The sequence below is a fragment of the Acanthopagrus latus genome, chromosome 13 (genome assembly GCF_904848185.1).
Source record: "Acanthopagrus latus isolate v.2019 chromosome 13, fAcaLat1.1, whole genome shotgun sequence".
NCBI classification, from domain to species: domain Eukaryota; kingdom Metazoa; phylum Chordata; class Actinopteri; order Spariformes; family Sparidae; genus Acanthopagrus; species Acanthopagrus latus.
The window spans coordinates 27,078,659-27,090,898 of record NC_051051.1 but is presented as its reverse complement, the minus strand read 5'-3'; the positions used below and the strand labels follow the sequence as shown (position 1 = coordinate 27,090,898).

General features: G+C 42.2%; 1 protein-coding gene across 1 annotated transcript; it reads left to right on the top strand.

Moving 5' to 3' along the window:
- The first annotated feature begins 2,157 nt into the window (after nt 1-2,157).
- Nucleotides 2,158-6,561, top strand: zgc:158291 (uncharacterized protein LOC572084 homolog). Its single transcript, XM_037118489.1, has 2 exons — nt 2,158-2,943; nt 4,463-6,561. The coding sequence occupies exons 1-2, from the start codon at nt 2,824-2,826 to the stop codon at nt 5,387-5,389; spliced, it is 1,047 nt and encodes a 348-aa protein (XP_036974384.1). The 5' UTR covers nt 2,158-2,823; the 3' UTR covers nt 5,390-6,561.
- The last annotated feature ends 5,679 nt before the right edge of the window (nt 6,562-12,240 follow it).

The window sequence follows — 12,240 nt, the reverse complement described above, 5'->3', positions numbered from 1 at the left end:
CGGACCAGGAACAGGACCCAACATGGACCTGGAACAGGACCCAACATGGACCAGGAACAGGACCCAACACGGACCGGGGACAGGACCCAGCACGGACCAGGAACAGGACCCAACATGGACCTGGGACTGGACCCAACACAGAAAAGAAACTGTTAAAACCAACCAACCACCGTCAGATGTCTCCATGCAGCTCGGTCTCCAGAAGCATCGTGTTTCCTGCGGCCTGGCTGGTGTTTTCATTGTGCTCCACTTCAGATGAGCTTCATGTTGAGCTACAGGGAAGATTTGCTCTTAGAAACATGTAAATAAAGTCTTTCTAAATCATGTTTGGATCTCTGGACTACAGAACAGTGTGAAGATGATTTCCTCCTTCAGATGACAACAAAAGCTCGACTGAGACACATCTGCTCCTCTTCCTCCTCCTCCTCTTCCTCCTCCTCCACCTCCTCCTCCTCTTCCTCCTCTTCCATCTCCTCCTCCTCCTCCTCTTCCTCCTCTTCCTCCTCCTCCTCCTCCTCCTCTTCCTCCTCCTCCACCTCCTCCTCCTCCTCATTAAGGAGAGATGAAGCAGCCAGTGATCCAGGATGATCTGCAGAAATGTTTCTTAAAGTTTGTCCCTGTAAAAGCTTCAGTGTTGTCTCTTTTACCACATACTGACTTAAAGAAGTCTAATGAACCTGTGTAACATAATCAAAGTCACGTTGCCGGGTTCTCTGAGTGGTTTCTGCTGATGTCAGACACCATCAGGACTCAGACATAGAGACCAGAGACTGATGCCACACAGACCACAGCAGCAGTGGCTGGTTGATTAATTGTTAATTGACTGAATAATTTCAGTCATTTTCAAGCTGCAATGTGAAATATTCTCCTGTTCATCTTCTTACATGTGAAGATTTGCTGCTTTTCTTCATCATTTCTGACAGTGAATGAAATTCAAATAATAATAATAAAAACAATTGGACTGAAATTTAAAAATATCACTTTGGACCCTGAGAAATTATGATGAATTATGATGTAACTGTTTGATTATTTACTAATGAGAATCATAGTTGCAGCCACACAGACGCTCGTGACTTCACAGAACGACAAATTAAATATAAAACACTCACAAAGGGCTTTAATTTTATTTATAGATTTATAGATTCTCAGTGTGCAGTTAAGAGAAATAACTGATCATTTAATTATGTATAAATATACACTATATACAGATAAAAACAAAGAAATAATATAATATCTATATAAGCAGAGATTGAAGTTGATGATCTTCAGCTCAGATGTTTCCGTCTGTGTTCAGCTGTATTTGTTTTATTCTTATTACTGTTTGATATTCATGTATTAATGTTTCTCAGCCAATACAGAAATTTTACTGAATAAAAATCGGTTATTACAAGTGTAAGAATTCACAAATCAAAATAAATAACAATAACAATAACAATAATAATAATAATAATAATAATAATAATAATAATAATAATAATAATAATAATAATAGAGGGATTACCTGCAGACCCCGCCCCCCGGAGGCCTTCAGGTGATTATTCTGTTTTCTCGCGCGCCGGAAATCCCCTCTTTGATTGACAGGTCGGCGGCCCGCTGACCCCGCGCGCTCCTTCTCTAAATATTTGATCGTTGCTGTTTGTGCGCTTCAGTCCAACGTCGTGTGTTCGTGTGTGTGTGTGTGTGTGTGTGTGTGTGTGTGTGTGTGTGTGTGTTCGTGTGGAGGGGGGTCCTTACTACAACCACAAAGTAAATGAAGCATGATTAATTAATGTATTAATTGGCAGGAAGGTGAATGGGGTTCAGGCGGAGGAATTCCTGCCATTAATTAATAATATCTGTGTGTGTGTGTGTGTGTGTGTGTGTGTGTGTGTGCGTGTGTGTGTGTGTGCGTGTGTGTGTGTGTGTGTGTGTGTGTGTGTGCGTGTGTGTGTATTAATCACAGATCAGATCGAACTGATCAGCTGCTCCTCTTCAGTCAGATTTTCTCTCTCGACACTGTAAATAACAATTTTTATATTTCAGCATAAAGAAAAAAGTTTATTAAACATTTTAAATATTCCTTTAAATATGAACGTTATTTTAAATAAATCTCAGCTCAGATTATTTGTTGTTTAATCCAGAATATTCTTTGAAAGCTCCGTGATGAAGATGAGTCCATCCTGCAGGAGGCCGCGCGTTGTTTCAGCTGCTTCTTTTCACTGAGGATGTTTTTATCATCAGTTTTATTCTGATGTGATTCTGTGAATTGTTTTGGACTCACTGTGACTTCCGGGGACAATAAATGAGAGTCAACAAATAAAAACCCTGCTGTTGTTTCTCTCTGTCGATTCCTGCAGGTGATTTTTTGGTTTCCAGTTGTTTTAATGGACGCGGGTTGTACAGTGCAGCCTCGCAGCATCCTTCCTCGTTTCTCCTCCACGGCGAGCCAGGCACGGTTGGGGGCGTGGCCACGGTAGGTGAGCTCCATCTAATTGGTGGGTTTGCGCAGTGGGGAGGGAGAGAAGATCCGCCAATGAGGAGGAGGCTGCGCGGCGCTGCTCAGATATAGAAGCTGCAGGCGACCAGCGTCTTTATTATAGAAGTCACTGACAGGCGAGCAGGAGACCGGAGACCTGCAGGAGTCCAGGAGTTTCCTCTCCTCCTTTTGGTTCTGGTTTCTAAAAAGCGAACCTGCACTGCACCCGAACCTTCGATCACAGCGACTTTTGTCCCTGAGAGTCTGCGTGCGGCAGCTGTTTCTCCCGAGGCGATTCTTCCGAGAAAGTAACCAACACGGAGCCAAACGAGGACGACGCACAACGACCCTCCCTAACTTCTGCAATCATGATGTCGATGAACAGCAAGCAGCCGTTCAGCATGCACCCCATCCTGCACGAGCCCAAGTACACGCCTCTGCACTCCAGCTCGGAGGCCATCCGCCGGGCCTGCCTGCCCACACCGTCGGTGAGTCCACGGCCCGGATCCCCGCAGAACTTCTAAAACATTAAAAACATTCGCGGGAATAAATTAGAATTTAAATTTGATGGCTGTTAAAAATGTGTTCTGTTTTTTTATCTGTTCGATCTGAAAACTGAAAACTCCTAAAATATTCTCTGATCTGGTGTTTAAACTATCGCGCACAGACGGAACCTTTTGGACCTGAATTCTGCCCTGAATGCGTCTCAGTCAGAATCTGGTGTCCACTTTAATTCCGGGGATTAAATTTAAAGTGTTTTATAAACATTTATATTCTAACTGGAACTTTACTGGAAATGTTTTAATTTAACGAACAAAAAAAATCGTCTGTTTGTTCACGTGTGTAAAATAACTGTAAGTTAAAAATATGACAGAAAATAATTTAAAGTGATATTCAACAAAATATTTAAGATAATCTAGATTATGTAGATTATATATAATACATGTATAACAGGGTGATGAGCGGCACTGACAGAGAACTGGACAGTCTGGTGACTCGGAGCAGAGTCGGTGCGTAAAGACGCACAGACGCGCGAAGAGAGGCCGAAAAACCGTGAAACAGGAGCGAGAGAGCGAGTCTGCTGCTGCTGACAGCGAGAGGAGATGAAAGATGGAGGAGGAAGCTGCGGATCCTCCGAGCGCCTGTTATCTCATATTGTCCCATTCATATTCAAACTCGTCTCATTTCATTGTCCGCAGAAATTATTCAGGAGATCGTAAATATTAATTTTAGATGAATATCCGTCCGCGCTGACACAGTTTCCAGGCAGCTCATGTCCAGGTTGCACTCGATCAGAGTCCGACAAGTTCAAAATAAAAAGTTAAATTAAAGGATGGAAATTAATTTTAATTCTGAGCGTCGCAGCTCTGAAAACTGAAACGAGTCTGAAGGTTTATTTGACTGCTGAAGTTTCATCTAAACATTCAAGTTACATTTAAAATACATATTAAACTTCATGTGGCTTCATTTCTAACAACTCGTTCGTTCGTTTTAAACTTTACGCAGCTTCATTTTGATGAAATAGGGATTTTAAAAAAATGGAAATAAAAATGTGACGATTACTTTTAATTTATTTTCAACAAATTTGAACTTGAATAAATAAATAAAATAAAATAATTAAGATGATCTGGAACAGAACAGTTGGATGATGGAGGCGCGCTGGAAGAATTAGATTTCATGATACTAACATTTGGATTTCTCCTCCTCTCCTCTCCTCCTCTCCTCTCCTCTCCTCTCCTCCTCTCTCCTCTCCTCCTCTCCTCTCCTCTCCTCCTCTCCTCTCCTCCTCTCCTCTCCTCCTCTCCTCCTCTCCTCCTCTCCTCTCCTCTCCTCCTCTCTCCTCCTCTCCTCTCCTCTCCTCTCCTCCTCTCCTCCTCTCCTCTCCTCCTCTCCTCTCCTCTCCTCCTCTCCTCCTCTCCTCTCCTCTCCTCTCCTCCTCTCTCCTCCTCTCCTCTCCTCCTCTCCTCCTCTCCTCCTCTCCTCTCCTCCTCTCTGCTCCTCTCGCAGCTCCAGGGCAACATCTTCGCGGGCTTTGATGAGACCCTGCTGCAGAGGGCGGAGGCTCTGGCCGCGGTGGACATCGTGGCCCAGAAGAGTCACCCGTTCAAACCAGACGCGACCTACCACACCATGACCACCATGACCAGCATGACCTGCACCCCGACCTCCTCCTCCGCGCACCTGCACCACCCCTCGGTGCTCACCTCCCACCACCACCACCACCCGGGGCACCACCAGCCGTCGCAGGGCCTGGAGGGCGACCTGCTGGACCACCTCACACCGGGCATCTCTCTGGGGGGCATGCCCGGCTCGGACGTCTGCTCCTCGGCCTCGCACACCCACGCCGCGCACATGTCGGCCATCAACCACATGCAGCACCACCACTCACAGTCCATGAACATGCACCCGCACGGGCTGGGCTCCCACAGCTCCCTGGGGGGCGGCGGGGTGGACGCGGAGCCGGATCCCCGGGAGCTCGAGTCGTTCGCCGAGAGGTTCAAACAGAGGCGGATCAAACTCGGGGTGACCCAGGCGGACGTGGGCGCGGCCCTGGCCAACCTTAAGATCCCGGGGGTGGGGTGTCTGAGCCAGAGCACCATCTGCAGGTTCGAGTCCCTGACGCTGTCGCACAACAACATGGTGGCCCTGAAGCCGATCCTGGAGGCCTGGCTGGAGGAGGCGGAGCGGGCGCAGCGGGAGAAGATGGCGAAGCCGGAGATCTTCAACGGAGGAGACAAAAAGAGGAAACGAACGTCCATCGCCGCCCCGGAGAAGCGCTCCCTGGAGGCCTACTTCGCCGTGCAGCCGAGGCCCTCGTCGGAGAAGATCGCCGCGATCGCCGAGAAGCTGGACCTGAAAAAGAACGTGGTCCGGGTTTGGTTTTGCAATCAGAGGCAAAAGCAGAAACGAATGAAGTTTTCTGCGACGCACTAAAGACCTGCGGGGAGCCGCGCGGCTCTGCGGCCCGCTGACTCAAAGACAGACGAGACGAGCTGCTGCTGCTGCTGCTGCTGCTGCTGCGCTGTCAGAACAACAAGGAACACCCGGTGCACCTGGTTCGGTCCGAACGGCCCATTTCACCTCTGACGGAGTCTCCACATTCAACCTCGTCTTTTCTTTTTATTTGCGTTGAAGTCATCAGAACCTTCATCACCTCGTTGTGTTCGGACTAAATGTCTCGTTCAGACCCGCTCCAGTGTCGCCCAGCGGGTCCAGCAGCACCACGGCCGGCGGGTTCTGTGCCTCCACTTGTGGAAACAGAAAGTATTCAACAGTTCGGTCCCGGCGCGTCTCTGGAGCGTCTGTGTGCTCAGAGGTTCGGATGCGGGACAGCTGAAGACTTCTGTCCTCTCAGTATCACCAGGAACTGGTCTTCTCTTCTTCTTCGTCGTCGTCTTCTTCTTTTTTTAAAAAAATAAATGTTTTTGGAAGCAGAAACATCCGGATTCACCGGTGTACCTTTTTATTCTGACAGTGGAGACTGGGAGAAAGACTGAGACCCGGTCCAGAACAGAACCCGGACGCTTCTCCTGCAGAACCGGCGGGAGGAGGGACACCGCTCCGTCTCAGTCCTTCTTATGGCAATTATTGTACAAACAAATAAGCATAATAATGACGAGGAATAATCGATATTCTCCTCTTTAGTCGGAATAGCTTTTTTATATTTATCATTGTACATACCTGTGAATATGTTGCACCTCCGTGTGTGAGAACAGCTCATTGAAATGTATTGATCTCGTGTCTGTCCTCCAGCTGTTTGTTTCTGTAGGACGTGGGTAGTTTTTGTTGGGTTCAGGTCGGATCAGAACCAGTCGAACAGGTCCGAGTTTAACGAGGCGCGAAGACTCCCGAGACCCGCTGCATGGTTCACTGGTCGAGAGGGGAAGAGGAGGCGTTTTACTGAGACCCCGAAATATGAAGAGAAACCCCCAAAGTGATGCATCGCAATAAGAAGAGACACACACACACACACGCACACACACACACACGCACGCACGAGTACACACATTCACACGGTATAGCTGTGTGGCTACCTCATTACGCAAAGTGTTGGCACGTTCATGGTGATTTAAACACACACACACGCTTAAAAAAAGAAAAAAAAGTCAGTAGGATCGTTTCCGGTTTGTTTTGTTTTTTTAATTAACGTGATTTTGATTTAAATTCTTTTGTTTGTGTTTCAGCGGTGAAATAATTCATTCATTCATTCATTCATTCATTTTTTAATTAGGCCTTTAGACCCACTGATGTGTAAACCTGTTGTATGTTCACTGCAATGATGCTCTGACAATCAAATTATTATTATTATTATTATTATTATTATTATTATTATTATTATTATTATTATTGTTTCTTTATTATTATTATCAGTTATTGATCTCCCTCTTTTTGTGTCCTCATGGAAATGAATCATTTAGCTATTATTATTATTATTATTATTATTATTATTATTATTATTATTACTGTTATGACGTCACTGACACCTTTGTGGAGCGCACTTTGTAGATATTCTGATGAAGGGACATAGTCGGCCTTATTTATTACACATTTCTTTCAACACTTAACACTTAAAAAAAACGTTAAGTTTTGTTTCGTTTTTTTTTTTTTATTTAATTTATTTGAACTTTATTTATTTTATTATTTAAATTTGAGGAGGAGAAGAAGAAAAAGAATCATGTTTCATTTGTGACAGTGTGCTTTAAATGTGTCTGTGTAAGCGACAGAAGCTGAAATAAACCGTGCACGTTTTACTTCATCCTCTGACGGCCTCTCTTTAAACTCACGTCCACACAAATATATATGTTTATATGTATATTTATATATATTTCCTGGTTATTGGGATGAAGACGTGTGTGTTATAATTGAACTCCAGAAGCTCTCTGCTGTTCAGACTTCTGCTGGATTAATTTCTCTGATCAGCTTCTTGTTTGCTGATAGAGGTAATTTTTTAAAAAGATAGATTTAATGGACCGGTGCAACATGAGCAGCAGTGTGTGTGTGTGTGTGTGTGTGTGTGTGTGTGTGTGTGTGTGTGTGTGTGTGTGTGTGTGTGTGTGTGTGTGTGTGTGTGTGTGTGCAGGGCAGCTGCTGCTCTGAAACAGGAGAAGCCTGGAGGTGAAGCAGGTCCGTCTGAAAGCTGCTTCCCGGCGGTGATGAATAGGATTTGATCCTTGAGTGACTCGAGTATCGATCAGCGTTTCTCTGTATGAAGACGACACGACTCTCTCACATGAAGCTCTTTATCTGACACACGTTTAATACCTGACACCCGCTAACGAGACGCAGTGTGTCAAAGTCTGAACACTTCTAAGCAGAAGAAATTTAAAAGTGTTTCTTGTATTTTGACTGAGAACTCGTGAGGTGAACTGGACCTGCTTCTGTCTGTACAGTTCAGTCGGAAAACAAAAACTAAAAGAAGTTAAAGACTCAACAAAAATAAATTTACTGATCTTATTTCACCAGATATATAAAGCGATCAGGTGTAATCAGAGAACAAACAGGGTCTGATGTGAGGTTTTAGAGTTTGTGGGCCCCTGACGTTCTGACCCAGAACAAACAAAGATTCCTGATTTCTCTCTGACTGATCCGTTATTTCCTCTCTACAGAATCATAAACATCCAAATCATGTTTCAGAAAATGGAACAAAATTCAGCAGCAGAAACGACGACGTTGTTTCTTTTTATTAACTCGCCGGCCTGAAAGTAGAAAATCTAAAACATATTTATTCCAACATCATTAGAATCGTCGTCTAACACACCAGCATGAGTTAATTAACCAGAAATTAACTGTTTACTGTTCTGAACATGAAATACTGTTCTGATCCAAATTCTATTTCAATTAAAATACAGAAATCAAAAAGCGCCCAAACTGTTCTATATATTTTATTTACTGAATAATAAAGTTCTATAGTTTAGATGATCGTTATCGTCTCAAATTTCATTTTTATCAAAATAACTTATATTATAATATAATAGAATGATTTTAAAGAATAAAAACAGAAGTCATGACCTCGTCGTTCTTTAATATCACGGCTCTGAGTTTCATTGTGTTCGCGGTCCGCTCTGAGTCACAGGTGATTCATGACGACCCGGGTGGACACTGACATGGTTCTGACTCCAGAACCAGCACCGCTCACCAGCCTGATGACGACAGTGTCAAGCGTCTTTAATTAATTCACAGATTAACATCCAGAGCCAGAAAGTTAAACATAAACAACACATGAACTCATTTCACATTTCAAATAAAAAACAAGACAACAGATTAAATAAAGGATAACAAAAATAACAACAACAATGATAATAATAATAATAATAATAATAATAATAATAATAATAATAATAATGATAATAATAATAATAATAATAATAATAATAATAATAATAATAATAATAATAATAACAATAATAACAATAATAACAATAATAATACATTTTATTTTAAGGGAGTTTTTCAAGATGATGCTTTAAATGACAAATTTATTTAAAGAAAACATAAAGTGACACAAACCGGAGCAAAAACAGTTTTTACAGAATTAATAAAAAATGTGAATGTTGAGTCAAACAGTGAAATAAATCAGGAAGTGTTGCGGACAGTAAAATAGATTTACCTTCAGAATAAAAGCATGAATGTTGACTGTGACGTCAGAATGTGACAACATGAGCTGATGTAAATATGAAGGTTTTAATTTAAAGCTTCAGTCTTCAGGTTTAATGAATATTTTATGAATATTTAAATAAAGTAAACCGTGTCAGTATTTTTCCATGCGAGTGTTTCCATCCTGTTCTCAGCTCAGCAGGTGGTTTTGGCCCATAAACTCGTTATTAATGAATAATAAATATCAGCTGTTATGATACTATTGATTTGTGCGCGTGTTTGTTAAGAAGCTGCTTTTCTCTGTCGTACAACACCAGCTCGGCCTCGCTCCCCTCGGAGCAACACAATACAGGCCTGCAGCTGCTGGAGGGTCCACCGGGTCCACAGAACCAGAACCATGTCACAGATCAGAAGGTTCACATGTGGAAGATCAACAGTGACTTTATGAAGAAGAGATCCTCTGCAGAGCTGTGATGTTTCCTCCCGACTGCATGATCATTCTGCAGAGAAACAGATTCATTTCTTCTTCCATTATGAAATTATTCATATTTAATGCACAAAATATTGACACCTACAAAAACTCAAATCTACACATAAATAAGAGAAAATAAGCAAAATACTGTGACATGATAAACCTTCTCAGAGGAGAAGTTCATCATCGTCTTTAAAAAAGAAAAAAAATATTATTCACAGCACACAACATCTGTGAACACGACAGGAAATAAGTGACAATGTTTTAATTAAAGGAAAATATATGAATACAAATAATATCATAACTCAGAGGAAAAAGAAATTTGTTTGGTACAAATTGTGATCTGCAACATAAAATCTGATAAATATTCCTGAAGTCTTTTTATCCTTTATTTAATTTATTCAGTTCACATTTAAAACATCACGTTTGATTCAGTCCAACAATCTGAACGTGTTGCTGATGTGTCTCATATTTTAAGTTAATATGAGGAAAAAGAATGAACTTGTGCATTTATCAGTATTTACAGATATATATTTTGGGGCGAGCAGACGGTGGCTGCATGTTGGTCTATAACAAAGAATGTAGTACATGGCTTCATCAAAGTTTAATGCTGGAGCTTCTCTCCAGTTGGAGCCTATAAATTATATATAATTGAGCGTGTAATCAATGTGAACAGTGTATCGGGCTCTCCGCAGACAAAGTGTTGGGATGCAAATTACACACACAAGGAAAAAGAAGGAAAAGTTACCAAATGAGTGTAATTAACCTAAATATAGTGAGGTTTGTTTGAATTCGTCAGATTTCATTTGATTTCTGGAAACAGGAGAATGCTCCTTTACAACAACATGTGTGTTTAATGTCCAGTGACTCTGATTTTGAATTTCTTGTGAGATTGAGTTGAAAATATTCAATTTTTATTCCATTATTTTGTTCCTCACACCTCAGATTTTCTGTAAATCGGTGGATTTTCTGCAGAAGATTTACTGAAACATCAGACGCTGTGATTTAGCAGGAATGTTCCTCGCTGCTCAGCACCTGTACGCTCTGAAATAGTCGGTTTAATAATTAAAAACCACCAAAAAATAACTGTGTTCTCTCCGATTGGCTGCTGTGTGTTCTCCATGTGACTCCACCCAGGATGGAGGCTGCTGCTGCTGCTGCTGCTGCTGCTGTTGTTGTGGATGAGCAGAGAGAAGAGCTGCTCCCAGGACGGCACTAGTTAATTGTTTGATTTAAATAATTAAGAATCAGGAGGCCTCGTTTTCCTCCTCTGTGTTTTCCTGCATCGGATCCAAACAACAGCCAGTCACAGTGCAGCATAATTCGCACACACACACACACACACACACACACACACACACACACACACACACACCCACACACACACACTCCAGAAACCATTTTCAGCCTGATGGACATCTTCCAGTCTGGTGCTGGTTTCCTGTTAAACAGAGAGGTCTGGTTAAAGGTGCAGCAATTAGCGACCTCTCAGGTTCAGACTCCGAACAGACAGGGGGCAGTATAACACCAGGCTAACCGCTGCTAATCACTAGCCAGTGGCTAGCAGCTGGACTGGACCGGACCATGGACATGTACTGAGACCTGGACACAGTGCTCAGATGGGGCCCAGTTCATGGTGAGGTATAAAACCATCAGAACATTCTGTGTTTATGCACGTTAAAGATGACGAGCTGGCTGACGTGAGTAGAGATGAAATGATTTAATCTAGAATTCACAAATGTTTTTGGACCTACTGGATCTAATTCTGACCGTAGAACCTGTCGAGTGACACTCAAATAAATGTTTAACCATGTTCCAGCTGTTTCTGTTACCATGTGATGTAACGGAAAAGTCTTGTTGGGTCCAGGTGCTTCAGATTCTACCTGGAGCTTCACATCAGCCCCACGTCTTCAGCTCCACCTGCAGACCACCTTCACCTGAGCTGCACCATCAGAACACCACCTTCTGGACCACAGTGTGTTCTGAGGAAGCGGGCCGGGCCGGGGCTAGCTGGTTAGCACGCTAACAGTAGAGAACAGAGGCGTGTTTGACAGAATATCAACTGTTGTTTCTTCACTTTGTTCATGATGTTTGTTCATTTGTGATGTTTTAATTTCAATTAAAATCAAATCAAATAGAATAGCACCAAAACTGTTTAATATATTTAATTTAATAATAAAGTTCTGTAGTTTGGATGTTTGTTATCATCTCAATTTTCCTTTGTAACAAAATAAAAAAATAAATTCAGCAGTCCTGACCTCATCGCTCTTTAATGTTGCGGCTCTGAGTCACAGGTGACTCCTGATGACCCGGGTGGACGCGGCATGGTTCTGACACCAGAACCGTCACTGCTCACCAGCCAGTTCTTACATTCTAGGACCTGTTTAAGGTTTTGGTTAAATTTACACAACTAAATCAGAATCAGAAAAGCTTTATTGCCAAGTACGATTTTACACATACGAGGAATTTGTTGGCATCAAATAACTATTAAGTGAAAATATAACAAATTAACAATATAAACTATTTAAAAAATAGAAAATATAACAAATTAACAATATAAACTATTTTAAAAAGTAGAAAATATAACTAAATAATATAAATATATATATACACAATCTGTTTTTTGGTAAAAGGAGCAGATGTAGTTGTGTTTACAGAGAGCGTCAGACACTCTGTGTGTCCAGCAGTCGTTAGTGAAATGACCTCAAGAGGCAGAAGT